General features: G+C 35.4%; 1 protein-coding gene across 1 annotated transcript in view; it reads right to left on the bottom strand.

Moving 5' to 3' along the window:
• Positions 1-3594: 3594 nt before the first annotated feature.
• LOC122537492 (glutamate receptor ionotropic, kainate 1-like) overlaps positions 3595-23756 on the bottom strand; it is a 60710-nt gene continuing 40548 nt past the window's right edge. The window contains exon 4 of the mRNA XM_043670686.1: positions 3595-3764. Within this exon, the coding sequence (XP_043526621.1) occupies positions 3595-3764 (170 nt within the window). The remainder of the gene's footprint in view (positions 3765-23756) is intronic.

A 23756-nucleotide genomic window follows, 5' to 3' on the forward strand; every position in this document is an offset into this window, starting at 1 on the left:
TCGAATACCGCAGTAAAAGGGTTAAGGAAGATGCGCCTCTATTGTCATGGAAAACAGAGTGGTGAAAGTGTTATAAGCAAGAGAAATACTATCTTTTCTTTTTTGAAGTTCCGTGAGAAAATCTACGATATCGAAGAATCATTGTCGATACCGAGGGGAAACAGACAAATAAAAAGCCTCGATCTAGGTGAGTGAAAAATCAACTGTCAGAGAATATTCCAACGATAACTTCACATCGAACGTCAAATCGTTTCGTTTCACGACAGATTTTTCCACGCTAGAAGGTTTTAACCTCGATACTATGCCATTTGACATCCAGAATTTTTTTTTTTTTAAGGAAATATGTTTCTATTGTTACCAAGAATAGATTGGCAATAGCACTGTGGGATAAAATAATATATTTCTTCAGAATCTATGATACTCGACAGAAATTGTGTAAACAATATATTTTTGAAGTATTTTTGAAAATATTTTGTGAAACTCTACGAAAATCTATACTGAAAATTACTTAATATTGAAAATATAAAATATAAAATATATTACGTGACAAAATGAAATATTTTTTGAAGTTTTGTGAGAATCTACGACACTGAATTGTCGATGTAAGTGAAAAATGACAAATCGAGGAATCCTCCGACCATAATTTCGAATATAACATCATTTCTGTTCGATAGATTTTTCACACGAGAAGGTTTCAACCTCGACAGCTCGGATTTAACATTAAGGGGAATGTGCCTCTATCGTTATCGGAAAGTCACTCAAGTGATACTGAAGAGACTGGAATCTCGTAAGAGTCATTGTCGACACACCGAGGGAAAAGTCACGGCCATAAGGAAATGGCCGAAATCGAACAAGCGTTTGCTGGCTTGTGGCCATGGACCAACTAGTATCTCGCAGAGATAATCGTATGTTAGACTTTTTGGCTGACAGAAGAGATCTGAAATCGCTTTGTCAACGATTTTTAACTTCAGTGAAACTGGACCAAGCAGCTTGTCATAAATGTGCACCTATATTTTTCATCTAATCGACCGTAGATCTCACATTTCGTATCTCATTTCTGACAACTTGAAGTTCAATTTTTTTCAAGACGTAAGAAAAAAAGTACAAATGTTTTGTTGTATTTTATGTTTTTAAAAAAACTAACACGTAATATTGTATTATGTTATATTATATTATATTATAACACGTAATATTTTACATTTTAAAATTCTAGCATGAAATATTTCGCTACGCTTACCTTTCACACTTCAAAATTCAATTTTTAAAGGAAGAAGGGAAAAACGCAAGGATATTAATTAATGTATAATATTTTTCCACAGTACACGTCTCATCTTTCACACTTCACGTCTCATTTTTCAAAGCTCGATTTTTAAAGGAACAAGGAAAAATTTCACACGGTACTATAATTAATGTGTAATATTTTGCTGCCGCGTTTTATGTTTCACAGTCTAAAAATCAGTTCTTAAAGAAACAGCGAGAAAAAGAAAATGACACAAGATACTAATTAACGCGAACTATTCTGCCACATAACATTTCAAAATTCGACTCTCTCAAAAGTAACGAAAAGAAAATACATAAATAATATTAATTAATAGCACCTTAATTAATAGCTACGCTACATCTCAAACTTCATACCTCACTCGACACATCTTTGAAATCGAATTCTCAAAGCAGACGGACGATGTATTAATCAATAAGCACCCGTTGTTCTGCCACGAAAAAGAAAATCAGAACTGAAAGAAACTAGAGTGGAATCAAGGACCGGAAGTGGACAGAGGCACGCTGAGTACATCGATTTGATGCTGGACCCATCCGTTTACTGTACGGTACGATAGACGATCCAGCAGAAAGAAAAAGAGTAAATCCATTGATCTGATTTTCCACCGGAGACTACGTTTACGCGGGACGAAAACGGCACAGCTGACGGATTACTCGGTAAATACTGAATTTCGCAAGGTCTACTCACGTGCCGGCAGAGTGTCTCTCGTTTTTTATCTGTTTTATTGCAACTTTCTACTTTCTTGGTACGTCGATATTTTCCGACAGTAAGAAAATCACGAATAACATTTCCAGGAGAGAGTAATGTAAATCTTGTGACATTGTAAAGCAAAATTGGGTGGACAGGCAAATTAGATAGGCAAAATTAGATGTGAAATTTTATAAAAATTCCTCGTTTTGAACAGATACGCGAAATTCCAAAAAAGAGAGAAAAATGTTACACAGTGTGTGGAAACGAAAAATGTGAGAATTTTTATCCGGAGGAAAAATCTCGTATCAGGATTAATTATATTCCTGAAAAATATGAATTTTTATATTCGTAAATAGGAGCGAAATGTTTCATTTCTATCGAATTTAATTGCAATGAGCATTATAGGTATATACCCTTAAGCATTCATTACTTCGTTCATAAAAGCAAATTTTCCACTCCATTTTACATCATCTATCGAACTATAATGAATCCACTATTGTGTTTCATGGTTAATCGAAGATCAACAGAGTCGATTTCCGTATCTTCTTTCGTTAGAATAAAAAAAAATTATTAATCTTTTTAAAAATATGATAAAAGTATCAGTAGATATTATATAGAAAGCACTGTGCTTTAGACAATTTATAAATTTTTTTATATTACGTATACTAGTACAATTTCACACTTTCGTACAAGCCTAGTGATTTAAATTTAAATTAGAATAATAACGATATTATTTTAATTTAAATTATTATTACGATAAAATGTTATTACGATAACTTAAATTAGAACAACTAGTTAAATCTTCCATAAGCCTAGTCGCAAGCTATTTAAAACAAATGCTTTTTTCGATTCACTGTATTATACTTGCGAATTAGATTGGTCAAAAATTAAAAACTCCAGCTTTGTGAAATCTATCACACAAGATTAATTATCGACGACAAAGTAAATCTGACATCTGACAGCCAATAGGAATGAGATAACGTGCAGGTAACGTTAACAACGATGCCACGAAGAAAGCTATTATCTTTGGCGAACTTATATGACATGGTCGTGAAAAGTTTTCCTTAAGGCATCAGCTTATGCTTGGAGACAATTTTCACGAGATGCCTTTAATAGTCTCTTCTTATCCATTCCTCCAGGGTTTCGAATTTTGTTGCGCTCAAGTAGCGAGACGCAAAACAACGCCGACGAGCAAGTGAAAGAATCGACGCGACAGTCAATATTAAATTTACACTATCCATTAATAGAGAGATAGATTTGCATGTAGTGTATTTCAGAGGGAAATAGCACAGTAAAACATAGTAAATTACTCGATTCCAAATTTTTTAAATTATTCTAAATTACTTCATTTCGGAGAAAAATAACGTAGCTTGTATTGTTCTTAAAATTACAAAATATTTTAAATTATCCTATTTCTAATTACCCTATATATATGTATATTTCTCAGAAAAAAAAACATAGATTATTCCATTTCAAAAATTCGAAAACCATTTCAAACTGCTCCACGTTCCAAAGAAGAATAACAAATAGCAAACGCAAATTGTCCAATAACTTACAACTCGCAATTTAAAATCCCGCAAACACGCAAGAGTATAAAAGCAAGAAAAAAATACTCGATCAATGAATCACTCACCCTTCTTCGACGCATGGAAGGAGTCATCTTTTGGCACGTATTGTATATCGTATTCCAGCGTCGTCTTCGGCAGGATAAGCCTCTCCTTGTTGATCTTGTACACGGCATACTTGAAGGCCAACTCCGTACTGCTATCCTTTTGGTCATGAGTGAATATAGCACCTGGAAAGCAATCGAACGGGTCAGACACGATCCGAGTGGTTCGTTAAATATCGGTTTCGCGACGGTAGCGGAATTCACGATTAAAATCCACCTTTTTCACGCCAACATGCTCAGAAACTGCTGACCCCGCTTATTCTTTCTCCAATATGAAGGACAAGTGCTCCGCCGCACGTTCTATCGGTAAACCAATATTTTGCATTTCTTATTAAATTCTACGAAACGATCCCAATTATTTGGAATATCTCTTTTTCTTTTTGGTATTCTCTCGACATATACTTCAGGCCGTATGATGATATAGTAGTTGTTGAACGATTCAATTTATTATAGAGTTTGACTTTTTATAACGTGAAAAAGTGGCGAAGGCGTTTCTCGATGGCTCGACTCGAGCGATTTGCATACCTACGAGAGTCCATCGTGTAGCTAATGGCGGATACTTTGACTTCTCTCGCGAGTCAAGAGGCAAAGCAAACTCGTTTACCAATTTGCTGATCGATGCTTTGAAACCGCGTGTAGGACTATGTCAAGGACTACCGACGATACTGGTATTGTATTTGATACATTTTTCAATTTTTAATTCTTGCTTTAAATCTCTGGTCCTTTCTCTTTATATACGACAGGTCTCAAAAAAAGAAAAAAAAAAAAAAAGAAATATAGGAAATAAGTTAGAAAATGAAATAAGTGAAACGTATTAACAACTATTTTCGTTGCTTGAAATATGTTTTTTAAATCACGTTGGTAACAATACAATTTTAATTTCCTTTTTCGTAAGTGAAGGATCAATTTCGTAAATGAGTGGACCAATTTTCGTTTCCGTATATTTTTAAACGCAGCTCGATAAAATCATTTAGTTTAGGAGATATTTTACATTTAATTTCAATTTTTTATGAGGTCTTTCTAAACAGAAGATCTTAATCTTTAAGAGGTTTCGATTTTTACAATTTAAAATAACATCTGTAGCACGGATGAAAATAATGAAACGAAACAATTGATGTACAATGATGTAGAATGTAAAAATCTACATTGCCATACAGTGGTAATAATAATACATTACTACATAACATAGTAGTATTATTATTAATAACTGTTTTTTTAATAATACTACTATGTTGTATAGAAATTAATAGAAACATCTTTGAAAAAAAATCGATTTACGCTTTAAACTGAAATCAACAACAACTAGATTGTTGTACGATTTTTTTCTTTACAAAGTTACGGCACATTAAAATATCTACAATTTTTCGTCATTAGTGCTACAATTACAGAACCACATTTAGGAATCTGATGTCTGGCGAGGCCTCGTGTCTGACGAAGTCTCGAATAAAATTAATCCGCGAAACCTTTTTCGCGATAGAACGTGTCCCGTGCAATTCCCGCCACGAAGTTCAAGTTTCCGTTTCTGCGCGAAAGCCGGTTCTCCTGTTCGCAAATCCGATCAAACGGCGAACAAAAGAACGCCACGCTTAAAGCGGCCGACGCCAGGCACGAAACGAAAACAGAGTTTTCGAGCGGCACACAGTCGGTGACGAGACGTCTCGGTGAATTTTATTTCTCTATTGTCAATAGTGTCGCTGTTCGAGAAATCGAACGACCACAATCAGCCTACGCTTCCCCTTAGACAGGGGAATCCAATTGCGATTTTCAATTTCCTCCTTGCTAGAAGATAACGCGAAAGGTGCCTGATCTGGAGAGAAAACTCGATCAGTACGTTTTTCAAAACAAGAAAGAAAAGAAGGGAAAGAAGAAAAGGGAAAAGGAAACATGCTGAGGAACACTATCCTCCATGTATCTTCATTTCACGAAAAATTTCCACTGAATCCACACCCATTTTACGTTCACCTCGAGACCTCCCTTCCCTTTCGTGTTATTTATGAGGTCTCAGGTCTCGCTGTTATCAGTCTCTGTTTCGTTCGTTCGCATAATTAATTCTCGCGACGAGGGTGCACGGGAGCTTTCGATCCTAAGGTCGCAGCGATTAATCTAATTCTACGATTCGGCGAGCGAGAAGAGTCACGATCGATCGCAGGTGTCTCTGTCAAAATTTAAAATTTTTAGAAAAGGAGGATTTCAAATATTTTAAATACTTCTTGATTTATCCATGGAAATATGTAACTTCACAGATTTACAAAATCTGTAAAAAACCATACACGTACACAGAGAAATGAATGAAATTGTAACATTCTGTAATTACGACAGCAATAAGAACATTTTCTATAATTTGCACGTGGCAATTTTCTGACAATTTATTCCAATTTATTTCTTAATACATTAACTAACAATATAATATGTTACATTTAATGTGACTGTAAATGTAAATATAATTTATTGTTGTAATTTACTGCACTGTACATTAATAACAATAAATATAATATAATATATTACATCGTTAGTTAATGACGATGTTTCTAATATTTGTTCACAGACAAAAAAAACAAAAATTAATTTCAACAGATGACAATATAATACATTAAATAACTTGTGCTAGTAAATCATTATCCGGAAAATGTTTAAAATTCGCAGATCCGGCATCCAGCCAGACAAAGGTTAACAATATTTTCAAGTGGAAACTTACAAATTTTCTCATTTCCTCCGTAATAAACCAAATAAAATACGAGTATTGTCGATACAACGCGCAACGATTGTCCTTCGTCGCTAAAAAAATTTTCATCTCGCGCAATAAGGCAGTTACCAATTTCGAAGCTGCACGATTCTTCAGCGTTGCTATCTGCAATCCGGACGCCTGCGGCTGTGACAGTGACAGACGCGCGAGAGAGGGAGAGACCGAGGTAATCGGAATGCTTTCATCAGCTCTCCTCTATCAACGAGAAGCTCATTCACCGCTTCCGTTGCTAATTCAGCCAACTACCAGGCCGTGTATCGCAAATAACCCGTAGGTTCTAGGTCAGAAACGTTTCACAGGATCATTCTTTCTAACTGCAGCCATGCCCTCCAGCCAGAGTACACGACTGGAGGGTAGTTGGTCAAATAGAGGGTCTCTCGAATGTCCTTCGCAGACTTACCTCCAAAGAGAGTACGACAGATCCTATTTTTGGATCCTATTTTTTTTATGCCACCATTTCTGTTTCATTGCAGACGCGAGAAAGGGGGGAAGGGATGACCTCTGTCAGAAGAATCGAGGCCATCTTTGAGACACGAGGAGGATGTTACTCGTTCCCAGAGATTTCACGCGGCACGATTCTTTCAGAATCCTCTTCGGAGGGGCTGGCACGTTTCGTTCGCCTTTGGATGGACATCGAATGGTGAATATCTCGGAGCTACGCTCGAAGGTTGGCGATACTGGATGCTTCATTGACCATCTTCAACCGAAAGATTCTCTTAAATATTAGAACTTTGATCTTCTTCTTCTCTACGAACGTTATCTGCCGTTTTGAAACGCGAAGATCGGCCTCGACATCTTTTCTCTTTCTTATGGTACGGAACCTACACAAACGATGGGGAGAGAGAGAGAGTTGGAATAGAGAGGAAAGTTCTCGCAGAAAGTGTTGGAAAATTTTCTGGAAAAGCGTAGCATACAAAGCAAAGCAAAATTCCTTTTTACAAGTAGTTATTAGAGGTTTCTGTTTCACGGTGTAAGTATATCTCAATTCACTCTCAATTAGTATTTTTACAACACGAATACTCGTGTATCTTCTATCACACTTGTTCGTGTATATTTAAAAATCTTCATACGCAAATAACTTCATCGTAAGTGAATGGACACAGAAGTGAGAATCTATCATTTACTAATTCATTTACTCAATGAAGAATTGGCTCGAGGAAAAATTTTAGATAAGACTCGCCATTTCACCGAGGATGGAAAGCTATCACATTAACAAAACATTTTAAAATTATTACCTTTATCGAGCGAACACTGAATAATCTGATAATCATTATGTATTGAAAAATCGAAAAACTTGTAAAACAGAGAGAAACAAGAAATAAATGGGAAAAAAAAACTACATGTTACATCTGAATTAATTAACTTGCGACGGACGAGCAGCGTCTGTGCGTTATTTCGAATTTCAAAGGGACAGCGAGAGTTTTTAGAAACGTGTTTTCCAGTGTGTATATATATACATAGAAACATACAACGTGATGGCGGTAATCCCGAATGAAAGTACGCGAAACAAAGATCCTCCAAATCTACTAACTAGCCAAAAGGAGAACCACCAACATCAGCTTTGTAGCGAACCACTCTCTATCTCTACTCGTTCGTTTTTCTCTTCCAAACCTTTAACTCCTCCGGCGGCGTTTTCCGGCGCGTAGTTTTGTTTCGTTCGTCGTTCAGCCGGCTAATCCATTTATCGGCGAATAACTCGCTTCTTTTTCGTCGACTCGACGTTCATTCGTTGGCCATTCGGTGTAGCCCGGTTTCTGTACCGGCGGTCGTCCACAAACGGCGCGGAGGAAACGCGGACCAGCTTTCTTTTAGCGGTTTCTATCCGGGCCCTCGAGAGAGAGAGCGCCATCCCCTTAACGGCCGTCATTTTATCATTCGTCGCTTAAATGTGGAGCAAAGAGCTTTCCGCGGGATGAAGCGCGCGGATTGTTTCCTACGGGAGTTTCGCTAACGGCCAAGAATCATTGCACGCTCGCGAGTGAAACGTCTTCGGTTGCTCCCTTTTGCTTGTTTGGGGGAGGTTGGTCCCTCGACGTTGTGACTCGACTTGATTTTCTCTTGTAGGTATCTATTTTAATTGATTGCTCGATTGCAGCGTAACTTACGGAAACGTTCGAACGTAGCTTAGAGAAATCTGTTCGTGAATTTAGTGAATCTGTTCTGTAACGTTTTACCATTTACATTCACAAGCGCCGGATATATATGATAGGTAAATCATATTAAAAATACATTTAATACACTTTAGCCAACGAGACGAGCTTTTTCTATTCGACAGTGGAATATTTACGTTACAAGAAACGATTGTAACAAAGAATCTTTCTTAATCTTGTAAAAATTTAAGAGAGTTAGATTTTTGTTTGAGACATTAAAGTCTCCAATGATAAATTATTTCAATAAACGTCAGCTATCGCGAATCAATTTTTAAATTCGATCGGACACGTTAGAGCGTCCCATTAGGAGCGTAATAACTTGAACATAAATGACTTGATTCTGGACTTTTTAATTTTTTAAAATTGGAAGAGTAACTTGTACAAAAATCTGCCACTGAGAATATAAAGTCAAATAATCGAAATCTTAGCAATCCGATATAAATTATTGTAGTGTTCTATAATTCAATGATATTATTTGAGAAAATATTAAAAATCGATCGGTGTTGAATGTATTTAATATTCAAAATATAATAATCAGTCTATTATACCTTTCTCCATAAATCGATCTTCGAAGGCTATATATTCGTTTTTCCATATCTCTAGAAAGAATCGAAAATTATAGTCTGAAGTGAACTTAGAGAGAAATACTTGACGTTCTCTAGCTTGCGGGGAGGAAACTTGGAAGAGTATCTTTGATTTATCGCTAAAGTTCCACGGAAGAATAAAACAATATCAGTTCCAAAGTATAGTTACAAAATAATCATAACAACTTTAACTTTCTCTGTATTCTTTTTTTTTTTTCGACAATTTTTGCCGGAAGAATAAATGAATTACTCGTTGCAGTAGATTTAACTCTATATAATCAGACATCTAACACTCACGAATGCAACATATTTCAATATAAATAAATCAAATTACAATACCACATATTAATATAAACGAATCAAAATAATAAAAGTGTTGCTGCTATTGTTAAAAGATGAGATTATAATAATAGTACACAAGTCAATTCGTTTCAATGATTAATCTACAATTTACAATCAAGAACTATGTTAAACTAACCAAATTTTTATGTTCGAGCTGGACTTTCTTCGCTATTCTAGACTTTCAAAAGTTCTATAAAAATTTTTAATTAAATGCAGATGTCAATTTTAACAAGTTATGCACAAAGACAACACGCATATAATTTACATGTAAATATTCTCTTATAACAGTGTTCGAACATTCTCGTAATCCATTGTAAACACTAGGGAAGAAAAATTGTCACATGTTGCACAGTTTGCCGATACATTATTCCACATTCATTTCCGGCGTAATCTTCGCGAATCCTGTGGGCTTACGATAAGATGGCCGGAATTTCCGCAAATTTATCTCTACTTTCGCGGAATTACAGCCGGCGAACGATGCCAGGTAAATCTGAAATATGTTGTAAGGAAGTCGGAAAACTTGATAATACGAACGTTCACTTCGGTTTCTTCGCAAAATGATATGCAGTTTTTATCAACTCGCTTTCCCTTTCCAGATTAACGAGGCATTTTTACCGATTAGAAATATTTATATAGAATTTATATATTAATCATAAATATTTATAACTTATAATAAATATCTATATACATATTTTATTATATAAATATTTAAGTATAATTTGTATAATATAATAAATATTTATATAATAAATATATAGATATTTATTATATAAATTAGTGAAATTAGTGAAAGAAGCCTCACTGCTCGATGCTAAAAGAAACTACTATAATGTAAAATAAAAACAAAATTCACGATCGCGCAACACGGGTGGTTCTTCACCGTGGGAAATGTTGAAATCACTTCATTTAGCGTAACGCGTTAGACCGTTTTGGGAAACGAGTCCCGAAGCCTCGTCCCGGCAATCTCGGTGTCTCCGTTGAAACAAACGCAACACAATGCGGGAAGTTAATCATATTTCTTGGGCAAACAGCGCTAATGAAGTTGGAATTCGCGGAGGGAAACTACGGCAGCGCGGCGTAAAATTTCGCAACTTTCCCAAACCTCTCCGCCACCCCACGCCACGTATTTTACTTCGCGCCAGTTTCAACGCGCGGGAAAGTAATTGCGTTCCCGGGGAACAACGATACCTCCGCGTCTAACTTTGATTCGACCCGGAACGGGATAAGCGAGGGTGCAGTAGAAGGGAATTTCTCGCCTAAAGGTAATCGAATGAAGGAACTTGGCGTAGAGCGAGACGCGTCGACTCGCGAGCCATTTTCACGCCATCTTCGTTCATCCTCGTTCGTTTCGCGTTTCGTTCGTTCTTTCTCGTTCCTCGCCCATTCCTTTTACGATATTACGTTACGCGATATCGAGGACAACAAGCTTGGAGTGATTGAGAAATAAGAGAATGCTCATGCTAAGGTACTGCGTACTGCATGGCGAATGAAGAGTAAATAATTTTGGAGAATGTACGACAGTATTTCACTTGTACGTATGTAGGAACTATGTCGGGGGACGGTAGTTCGTGTTAACTGGAGTTACACATGCAATACTGTCAAATAACAGTATTTGACCTGATTGAAAATGATTTTGACAAACAACTATATAGAGAAAAAGGCTTTCAGTATTTAATTAATCAGGCATCGATTCCGTATGTATCCAAAATATAGATACTGTTGTACCTTTAATTTTAACGTAGTGAAGGTTTTTTTTTTATAGTAATGTATAATATGAAGTATAATGTGAAATAATATTATATTAGAAGTAAAACAGTATATTCCAACATAACATAGTTGAAAATGAAAATAACTTGTTAAAAGACTTAAATTTATCATAGAAAATATAACTTATTATAAATATATTTTATATTATACTGTTATTTATATTTTATGTTCTATATTATTATTTATCATTTTCTATATTATTATTTTATGTTCTACATTATTATTGTATGTTCTATATTATTATTTATCATTTATATTTAAATACATTTTCCTGATCCTTTTATTTACAATCGAAGATACTTCAATTTCTCGCTTAAATTTCATCAGTAGATTAAAACGTTGCACGTCAGACATCTCTCGACAACTCGACATACACGCGACAAGGCACACTTTGAGAACTGTCATTTGCATTACTGTTTAACGAAATTTTTATTATTCTTTACTACTGTTATTTAACACTCCACATCACACTTATTATTCAACAAGTAAAAACTAGCCTGTAATATTCTCACAATTTTCTACAGTGTTCTTCGACTGAATAATAAGCTCGCAAGAAAAGAAGCACTGGCCAGGCATAAATTTGAGAGATATTTCAATCAGAATTCGTGAGTAACAAATGAACTAGAAAGACTCTCGAAGCGAGACAAAAGGGGAAGAACAATGGAAATTTTTCTGAAATTCAAATCGACTAACTCGTTTTCAAGGGAATGTACGGTCGTTACAGATAACGAGGGACACTCCGGTAGAGTTCGCGATCTTTGCTTTCAGAAGGAAGCGCGCTCCAGACACGGCGAGGAACTTTTTTCGTCGATAGAACGACGTACAGATCGATCGAGGAAACTTCTCGCGAGAGCTTACGCGAGACGCGTGCGGAACGCGAAAAAACTTTTACGCTAAGTTCCTTCTTATGCTTTGGTCTGCCCGATGCTCGAGACAAGATTGACAACTTCCATGTTAGCTTTCGGACAACGCCATTGTGACTTTTATCAAAATGTGCTTCGCACAATCGTTGCAAATAAATGAAGAGTAGAGATATGAGATGTGACACGTTACATTTTTTTGTTATTTACGTTAGGAATTATCTTACATCTGTTGGAAGGAGTTTGGTAATTGATAAAAATTAATTATTGACAAACGTCTTCAAACATTTAACGTTCAATGTAATTACAGAATGTAATTATGGTTTAATGTAATGTAATTGTAGAATGTTTTTTTTTATTAAACTAAGATTGCGAATTAACCAATATACAATCAACAGAACTATACCTTTATATTTCATCCCACATTTTTTCTCCCGCAATCTCCAAACTGAATCACGCGATACTTCTTTCAAAAGCAAAAAGAAAAAAAAGAACGTACGAGAAAATCTACTTTAAATCGCTCTTTACCGAAAAATCCATCGTCCGATTCGAGCGAAACAAACTGAAGTATTTATCGATAAGTCTCTCAAGGACAACACGTGTTTGAAAAAGTGAGGGAAAAAAGGAACAACGATCCTCGAATGCGATTTTACAAGGATTTTCGCGGATTCAGCCGACTGTTCCCTGGAATAAAAAAAAAAAAAAAAAAAAGAAAAAAAGGAAAAGAAGAAAAAATAAATTCTCCGATTCGCGTGTTCGGTGACGTCCGTGTGGATTACGAGGGGGCACGCGTGTGACAGCACTAACGCGCAATAATTCTCAGGATTACAGGCGATCTCGATCCGAGTCCCCCCTCCTCGGTACCTCCGGTACATGCACGATGAATGGACCAGTTTTCCAACGGACCGTGAGAATCCACGAACTTTCTATCGTTTTGTCAGTCGGATGGCGCGCAATGCTGACGACACACTTTGCTACCGCTGTTTCCGTGCGCGCACTCCTGCGCGAACTCCCAGTTCCAGCTTCCATGAATTATTACGTGGATTGTCGGACGCGCGCCTCGCACGACCAGCGGTATCGTTGAAACCTTGGTCGTTTTGTGGCTAACTTTGGTTAATCGTAGAGACTGTACGAGGAAGAAATTCGGGCGCTTCTCCGACAGTTCTCTTGAAACTGTTTTGCTCCTGGATCGTGTTTACGGGGGAGTAGAAGCATCATTTTAAAGTGGAAGACATTTTCAAGATATTATTTTGAATTGATCGTACTTGCACGTATTAATTATATAATTAATTACACAATATTATAATGTATTGTAGCATGTAATATAATTAATATATGTAACGTATGTTGAACAAGTGTATATGCAAAGTCTATCAATAAGTACTATAATACTGTGTATAACATATTATAGTATATATTTATTACATGTTATATTCTATATATATTGTACATTATAATATATAATATTACAACTGCAAGTCATATTTATATATCTCAAAAGAAAAAAAAAAAAAAAGAAATTGAAATTCAACTATGAAATTGTATATATAATATTTCTTAACTTGAATTTCAATGTTGTATAATATTATATCACATTATATAATATTATGTTACTATGATGAATTTAAATCTTTTAATCTTCAAACAGGTTTAATAATGTTCACATCTCTGAATGGCAACAATGTTGACTGAAGTAATTTCTGAAGTACCATCGATTTGCAATAATACTGTTTCAAGAATCAATCGCCTTGAGGATAAATGAGAAGGATGTTTAAAATCTCCAAATCAGCCAATATGTCGCATTCTCGAGAATTTTTTGTTTTTTGTTTTTCACAAAAATTCCACGTGTTCGTTCGTGATCGTGACAGACAGAGAAGGCGAGACACTAGGAATTACAGGAGCGCATCGTGTCTCCTTTTGCCGCCGTGCCCACGTAGACATTGTGAACCTAAATTCCTATTGGCCTTCTTTTCTTTGTGCCGGGGTGGCGCGGCGAGCGAAAAAGAGGGAGGCTCTTGTCGCAAGCCCCCTTCACGGACGAGACTGGAATTCCATCGAGTGAAACGACCCTCGAAGAAGATAAGAGCTAGGAAGACGCGAGCGGTTGAAACCGGGGTAAGAGGAGCGTGGTCGATGGCAAAAATAGAATGGCCGAGAGAAAGGGAGAAACGCGAGACTCCACGGGGTTGTAGGTATTTTGAAAATCACTCCGAACCTAGCTCTCGCTGTTCTTTCTCTCTTTGGCCTGTTTCGCCTTCTTTTTTCTCTTCGCTCGTTCGAGAAATGGACGAAGAAGGGAGAAGAGAAGAAGAGAGAATTCGCGTGAAAGTCAGTCGGGGGACACGTGGAGGCAGACGCGGCCGAAAGTACACGAGATGAGGGAGAGAAAGAAAGAGAGAGAGAGAGAGAAAGAGGAGAAATAGTAAATAAGAGAAGGAAGACGTGAGGCTGAGTACTTGGGAAAAGTCGAGTGAAAACTTTTTGCACAACTTTTCCATTCGTTCGGAGACATTATACCGAATGTAAGAATGCAGGAATCCACCCTTTGCGAAGTTGGTATCTCCTCGAGTAGGATGGGTGGAAGGAACGAGGTTTCTAATGATTCTTATTCCACTGATTCGGTCCTAGAAGTTTCTTATTCGACGCTGATTTATCTAACTGTCTTTTAGAATATCGTAAGTCGCTGATGTCTCTTTCACTGGGAAATTCCGAACGAATGAATAAACGACTCTGATTAGAATTGGAATATAAGTTTTAGTAGATTTCAATTTTTACTTATGATTCGATCAGTCATAGATTAGTTGAATAGATCAGTTGTTCTTATATTTTTTACTAGGTTTATCGATTCAGTCGCAGAAGCCTTGATATCGATTCATCAGGCGTTGAGCTACTTTTTAAAAGGTCACGAGTTATATTTAACAAACAGAAAGCTTGGATATTTTGAGTCTCTTGATTCCTCGCCTTGCAATTTTAATGAAAGACTTTCACAGATCAATACCTTTATAAAACGTCAAATATTATTAATCTGATTGGGAGAATTTCCCATTTGGAAAACTATGAATCCTATACTGTGAAAGAGCAAACAGATACATACGGAGTATTCTGAAGTACAGGACATAACCTAACGCAATACGTATGTACGTATGAATTTCAACAGGTTCAATAATAATTTTACCAATTTCATTTTTCCATTTTATTAATTTCATTTCATGAACGATTCCATTAATAATCGTGTTACTTTCATTTCAAATTTACAATTAAACAATGTTCACGCCTTTCAATTTCAATGACAATGTACGAGATCTTGAAAATTGAGAATAATCCTAATTAACAGATGAGGGCCTGTGGATACAATCGCACGTCGAGCAACGCAACGATCGAACAACAAATCTGTTTTGCCTTTGTTTCAAATTTAATTCAAACTCCGTCTCGCTTGTTGTTATAAAGCAAAGGATTAATATCGATGTATAAATAGAGAGAACCCATCGACGAGAGATGGCTGGCGATATTGTGTAACCCTAATTCGAGCAAATCGAAACCATAGTGGTGTGAATCGTCAGTGGGTGATTTCTGGGCCAGATTTCACACGGCAGAATCATCCGCTGTTCGACGAAGTCGACGTGGCGAAACGCGAACGATAACGCCAGTCATTAACGCGAGTCATTAACGCGAACCGTGTGTCTCACTTTCCTCACTTAACCCGATTTTCCCCGTCTTTCAACAATAGCCTATTATGTTGTTCGTTTGCTTAGTTATAAGCGGATAGCTAAATTCACCGCCGTGAATATCGACTACGGGTTAATTAAGCGGATTTATTCGAGAAAGACCAACGCTTAATACGGCTGACAGTTTTATTATCGATGTTATCGGAGTGCAACTACGGAGAAGCGTACGTGTCAGACTTGGGCATGTGAATTATTTCAGCTAATTTATTATTATTATTATTATTGGGAATAACGTTGAAAAAGCATGCGAATTTTTATGCGTTTATTTATAGTAAAAGTGAAAATACAATAATGCTCGTTTCAAACAGGATCAAACAAATCTCATAAATTCAATCTTTTTAATTGTGAATTGATATTGGTTCCAACGATTTTCGACATTTCCAAATAATTGGCGCATATGAAACGTCCTTCGCTTCAAATTTGATTTTAACCCTTCTTGTATTAAATTTTACTTTATCGTTAATTATGATTATATTTGAAAAGAAAAAATTTGCTATAAATTATATATATTCAATGTCAAGAAATACACAATAAGAACATGAAGCTTCATTATTCTGATATTACAGTGTTACCAGAATACTCACGAATTTAAATTTATATTTGAAAGTTTCCTTTGACATAAATTTGTCTAGTAATAAATACATGTAACATTTAAATTATGAATTTCGACGAGTTATTTCTTCAATGAAAAAAATTATTTCAAAAAAGTTTATATATATATATATATATATATATATATATATGAAGAAACTATTTGAATTCTAAAATTAACAATTTCTTACAAATTTGGATCACCGAAGCAAATTTGGAAAAATATATCTCTCGAACATAGAAAACCATTTCGATTAAATATCAAATTTCTAATAAACTGCACGCTCTCAATATTTATATTTGTCACAATTATCGAACTCAAATCGAATCTCAGTATTTCCCAGTTTTTCCTCAAACGGAGAAATCTTGTCAAAGAACTTTCGCCCGTGGAGAACGATGATCAAAGATAAAAGACGAAGGGTGTTACGTGGCTGGCCGGTAATGGCGGTAAATTCGACGAGGCGCGGTAAATATAAACTGGGAAATCGGACGCGAGGACACGAGGCCGTTAAACATACGCAACATTCCCTTCAAGTTGGCCCGACGGCAGGCTGGAAGAACGAAATTCGGAGCAGCGGTAATTAATGGCCGGCTAGCTGGTGATTAATAGTTAGCGCGGGCTGCGTCGCAGCCGACGTGTCGGAGTTTATCGTCGAGCGTCTCTCCTCGCCGCGATGCCTGTCGAGTTATTAAACTAATGCGACTCGTTAGCGGTCCCGCCGCGGCCTACCGGTCACCCAGCAATTTTCCTCGCGAAAATTTTCTGCCGTTTTCCACACGTGGCAACAGTTCTCGAGATTTTTTTAAATATTTCTCTCGAATATTTCTGTCAAACAAAGAGCAATTCTTCAGCTTCACAGTTTCTACAGGCATCTTTCTACTAATTTTTTGCTAATTTTTTTAAGTTTAGCTTTGTTTAAAATTGTTTAAAATTGAGGAACGCTTTTGTTACTTAGTTTCGTTTATAAGAAGAGTGGAATAAGTTTTAAACTTCAAGCATTTATATTTTTTAGTTTCGTCCGCAGGAAGTATTTTTTGCAGGTGTTTTCATCGTATATATTTCTTTAATTTTATTTGCCAAGAGAACCAATTTTCTCAAAATCAATCCTCCACGGTTGACACATTTTCCTAGTGACATGACCAACTAATCAAAAATGCTAATATTTAGAATACACTTAGATCGTAAAATAGTACACTTTATTCGTTTCATGAAAAAAATCATGCTCCTATAGAGGCGATAATCAACATCAAATACAAATTTCAAGTATACTTCAATATTTATAGAAGGATATTTTTTTTTTCGTGATCTATATTTGTCTTTCATTATCTATGTTTAAGAAGTTAATCTTTTATCGAGCAAAGCTCAACTACGTAGTAAATATCCTCATGCAAGGGAAATGAGAATGCGCGTTCGAGATTTCTCACATCTTCGTACGAGGTATTCATAGTTATCTAACTTTTCTAGAACTCGTTTGACCCCCCAGCTGCGAGCGACGCTAAAATCCCACCCTACTTATGGTGCATTTCGTTCGTTCCCCATTTCGGTAAACTGCTTTCATGCAAGTGATAATTGTTCGGAAAAATATCGCGACGTTTACGAGAAGTTTGTACAAATACGCATACTTTGTGAACCATCTTGGTAAAACTGTACAATGGAACTAATGAGTTTGAAGAATTTGATGAAAATTTCCAAATTATCCAATTCTTCATTATAAACGAAAGTATTTTAAAATTTTCGTGAGAAAGTATTGAATGAAGTGTTGAATGAAATATCGATCGATTTCATGACTGATGATTTATAAATCACGAAACTTTTGTCACGACGACTACGGTTATTCGTTGCATTTGTTAATCTATGATTATTAATTATTTAATTATCAGTAATCAGTTTGTTAATAGTTTGATCTCAACTCTGACTTCAGCAATCGTACAATTTTCCACTCTTCCGACCAATTTTGAAAGTCACAGATATCATAAATACGATGGAGCAAATATTATATAATCTTTTAGTCATAATTATTTATATAAATATTTATAAAATTATTTATATATTATTTATATAATATATAATATATTTATAAACACCATACCTAATAAATATTTAATATATATAATACATATAACAGAACAAAGAAATAACTTCACTTTCTTTTCTACCAATTTTAAAAAAAACCGCGAATACCGCGAACATTCGTGCGAGAATTCACGATGAAACACCCACTGTGCCTTTCACACGGCCCATCGAAATTGTTCGCATTAATGGATGGCCCGTGTTATTTTTCACCGAGGAACAGGCCGTTTTCTATCTAGACACACGCCGAAATTTCCCAGCTGGGGACTTCGTGTTGAGGGAAATCGGCCAATGTAAATTGATTCGCCGCGGAAAGACTCGTTGAAAATGGGCTTCGATCGAATGGGCGACGATTTTAATCAAAGATTAAATCTTCTTTTTTTCTCCGATAGAACAGAACACCAGATCCTCTTTCACCTGGGTTCTGCCGCTCGCTCCCTTCATCGAGGTTATGAATATTGAAACACGAAAATCCTTGGATTAAAATTGAATCTTTCTCCCCTTGTGTCCTATGTTCCAATAACGCTGACGCGTTTCCATCGGCATTAAACATTTATCGGTCTGCCGTCCGATAAATTTGCGATTTATTTTTTAAATTTCGAGTGTCGCGTTTCGTTGAGGAACGTTGTTAATGTTCACAGAGTTGATAGGTAGTATTTCTCTTTTTGTGCCGCGAACGATTCATTAGGGGAATTTAAAAACTTTTTCGAACATATATTTACGTCCATGCTATTTCGAGAAATGAAGATATTTCGAAATTGAAGTAAAAATATATAATTTTAAATACGCGAATATTAAAAAAATAAAATAAAAAATAAATATTATATTTATGCGTGCAATAAATAATTGTTGATCGACAACATAGACAGAACAACGTAGGATATATGTAGAATGATGGATGGGCATGCAATTTTAAAATAAAAATCGTTAACGTAAATCTACAAGCTAAAAATTGAAAGCAAAATTATACATGCTACTTTCAAGCGACGAAAATATTTTAATATTTCACTCTGTGTTGGAGATTGAATTTATAATATTATACGTGTTATCTGAACGTTTAATAACTAATTGATATTATGTAGAGAATAACGTAGGCTATACGTAGTGATTGATGGGCAAAATTGAAATTTTAAAATAAAATATCTGAATCTATAATCTATTGTATCTTGAAGTAATACGATGTACGTAGTAATTCTGCAACATTAATTTTACACAGATGATATTTATGTTGCATTGCAGTTATATTTTATTCATTTCCCGCTACTACGAATAAGAATATTTTAAGCTTGGATTCATTCTAGAAAAATACAGAAATTATTAAATATCAAAAGCACAAATTAGCAGTGAAATTAATAAATTAAAATAAATTAAAATGAAATGTACGTTTGAGATTAAAGTTAAAAAAAAAGGAATCAAAATAAATGACGAGAAATTATAACGGGAAAATGATTTCCATTGGATTATCAAAATCAATCATATTACGTACATAAGTACATACATATGTAAGTATTTAAACTTTTTCCAGATCCGTTGCAATAATCGTTATATACACGTACAAACGTGAAATTGCTGTAGAATCTCATTAACCATTTTAATTTCGTGTCAAAGAGACTGCGAAATTACCTATTTGATAATATATAAATTTTCCAGTTAAATCCAGAGGATTTATAAATTAATTAAAAAATAATTGCAAGTAACGTTTTACTCAAAGTAAAATAAAATTCTCGAACACATCAATAGTTACTGACTAAACAATCAGTATGTAACAAAATAAAATAATTAATTAAATACAAAAATAAAAATAATTATTAGACAATAAAATCACGATTTCATTTCACGTTAATCGTAGTCTTCAATCGCTAATTAGTAGGATGCGGATTTTACGCTTTTATGGAAAACTGAGAGATATAAAAAATATATCTAGTGCATCGATATAGATACAGATGTACAAAATTTATATTAAATTCATATAGACATTTAGTATAGATATACAAAGTTCGCGTAAACAGAAATCAATATACGACAAATATAGAATAAATTTGTTTACGTTTCATTTCTCCAGCACTGTCCACAAAAATTACAAAACGCACAAAATCCGGATTCTGCTGTTTCGCCTGACTCTGGTACAAACTTTTGACTGACTTTCGACGCACGTAAAAGAATCTTCCATCTATTCAAATACTCTCGTGAGTCGCTGTGTATATTTCACGGGTTGTTTGTTTGAAAAATGGAAAGAAAAACAGCGTATTGCATGGAAAATCTAGAATGTTCCTGGCGTTGGCGCACGCGCGTAATTGCTTGAAATTGGACTCATTAATGCGGCTCATTGTTCCAGCATGAACAGAACGTGGCAGCAAGTCTGTCACAGCCAGAAACCAGGCTGGTGGCGCTCGAAATTTGTCAACTCGCGTCGTCATTAAGCGTACGATCGACTTTCATTCGCACCACTGGCCGCGTAATTAGTAAACGACCATTGTACTCGTTACATACTCGCGGGCCGAGCTATTGAGAAAACAAATGATTCCTCGATACTTGGAATCGATTTATTCGATCATAGTTCGATGAAACGTTGGATAGAAAGCGCTATAGCTCGAATCAGAGTTCACGCACATTTTCGGGGAGGATTTACGAATCAATACGAACGGTATTAACAAGGTTGAAATCAGTTGCATTATGTTGAAAATGTCCGATAGATTTTTACAGTGGTAAATTACAAATATTTAAATAATTAATTTGAACATTTTAAACGTTTCATTTTGACAAATGGTTTTTAGACATTTAATTCGAGCAATGATTTACCTTTTATATTATAAACATTTGAATCTTTTTAAATTTCGTAGACTCGTGAAATCTAGTTAAAGACACAACGAGGAAAAAATAGGAAACGAATCTTTAAAATTTACCTTCGTAATCTTCTTTTCAGTAGTAAAACACGTAATTTAGTGACATAGATTAATTAAAAAGAATTGCAAACAAAACATCGCGTTGACGCAACGTTGTCATTGGCAATAGATTAATACGAGGTGCTAAAAAATATCTTCATCGTGTTTTAAATTTCGCGGCGAAAATATCTTCAGTGTACGATTTGAAGAAATTGTAATACAATAATAAGGAACGTTTAAAAATTACTGGAATTTAAAGAGACGAATTTAAAGTTTGGCACATGTTTAAAATAAGATATTAATTTAATTATACTTTAGTTTAAAAAAAAACCTTGAGCCTCACGACTAGTAATTCTACTAGTAGTCTACAGTAATGTTGAAGTATACACGTTCTCGTGAAGTTATCCTCCGAATAATACTCGCGTAAGTGAAAAATATCCCGGGGCGAAGGTTTCACACGTTTCACGAATGAACATAAATAATCGAGCGTTTACAGGGTCCCGAAACATCGATAAATTGCACGGAATTGGACGTAGAAAAAATGCACATATATTGGACGTCGTGACTGTCAGTCAACGTTATAGAAAGGGGAAATTCCCCGTGAGTTTCTCATCGCGGTGTAGAACAAAAGCAGTGTAGAACAACGCGCGACGCGAACCATCCAACCGTGATAACGTTGATCAATGACTCTTGCCAGGAAGTGTTTAAAAATTCGAATCTGACCACTGTACTTCAAATGAAACTCTGTATCCAATCTCGATTTTCGATTGAGTAACTATCGATCGACCCTAATGTCATGGCAGACACGAGTGACGTGATCTCCATCGAGAGAAACAGGGACAACTTAACCATAAAAATATGCGTCGAAAACGATCCGCAGAATCGTAGAACTGTCGCATAACAGGAAGAGAAACGACGCCGCAACGGCGATCGAACGAAAGAAACGACGTTCTTACGTTTACGTCCCTTCTCTTCTTGCTCTCGGAGATCGCGTCGCTGTGTGAGTCTAAATCGTTCAAAATCGTTCGCCCCGAGCTTCATTTACATTGGGCAACTTTTCAGTCAGAAGGACTGATCCAAGTTATATTCGACATAGCTCGTGTAAACAGAGCGTTAACCAAGTTGAAGAAACTTCTGGTGGTTCGATCGAGTGAAGCATTTAATTAATGTTTGACTTGAATACATCTTTGAAGGAGCGAGAGCCAGTTGGCTTGGAAAATTGATCGAAACTCTGCTGATTTTAAAGATACAACTACGAAGTTGTTGAATATGTCGTTAGAAGGGCGAGACTAGACTGGCTTAGAAAATTTATTGATTTTCGAACGCTGTTGATTTTGAAGATACTTGGAAGAAATTCGAAGAGTACGTTTAGAAAGTAAGGATATTAGAAAGCAAGGTTGGTCTTTTGGATTTAAATCAATTGTCAATAGAACCAGGTTAAGGAAAATATCGAAACTTAGTTTATCAGGTAATTTCCATAAATGATCAGAACAGATAAACGTCTGATTTTTTTTTTTATATAAGGTTACATTTGCAAATGAATTTAGTATTTGAGAAAAGTTGAAGTTACATCCTCTGTTTCATCTAGATAAATTCTCAATGCCTAAATCAAAACATACAATCGAGAACTTTGTAATTTTCAAATCGAGAACTTTGTAATTTTCAAATTGATCAGTCGTATGAATTTGGAAAACGTATTGAATCATATGTAAAAATAATTGCTTCGATTGAATGCATGATATTTTGAAGAAACTACGCGATAAAAATTAAAAAAACATATATTTCATATGTACTAATTGGAAAAAGAACCTATTTATTTTATTTCGAAATGACGACTTATTTTTAATTTAACAGATCTGACGAGTCGAGAGTTTCGGTCGTTTGAATTAATAGTTGCTTACGCGGTTTAAACGCAATGTCAACCAAGTTGAGACATTTCCATTTGGCCGTTTACTCACAAAGTAAATCATACATCTATATATGTACAGTTGAACGAAGATCGTTCGAACATAAAAGTATTTTAAACCTCGTTTAAATTAGATAATTCTTAACAATTGAATCGATCGACTGTAAGTTGTCCAAAATGAACACTCTGTCCACTAAGTTTATTCACGTAAAAATTGTTGAGCTAAAAATAAATTATTATCTGATCATTTGCACAGTGTAATATAAAGGCAATGAAGAGAAGAAAAATCATCAATATACCGAGGCAGTATTGTCCTCGTTAATCACCGAAGAGTCGGACGATTCGCGTCGATCTAATAGCACCTTTCACCGCTCGTTCAACACTCCCGTCGTAATCCGATATTAAACGATCAAATTCGTCAATGTCAAATCCCTCCAGTCAATATTGTCTGGAAATTCCTACGATCAACAAAAGGAGCGACGGATTACTCAAAAAAA

Source organism: Frieseomelitta varia, unplaced genomic scaffold, assembly GCF_011392965.1.
Source record: "Frieseomelitta varia isolate USP_RPSP 00005682 unplaced genomic scaffold, Fvar_1.2 scaffold_912, whole genome shotgun sequence".
Taxonomy (NCBI): Eukaryota; Metazoa; Arthropoda; class Insecta; order Hymenoptera; family Apidae; genus Frieseomelitta; species Frieseomelitta varia.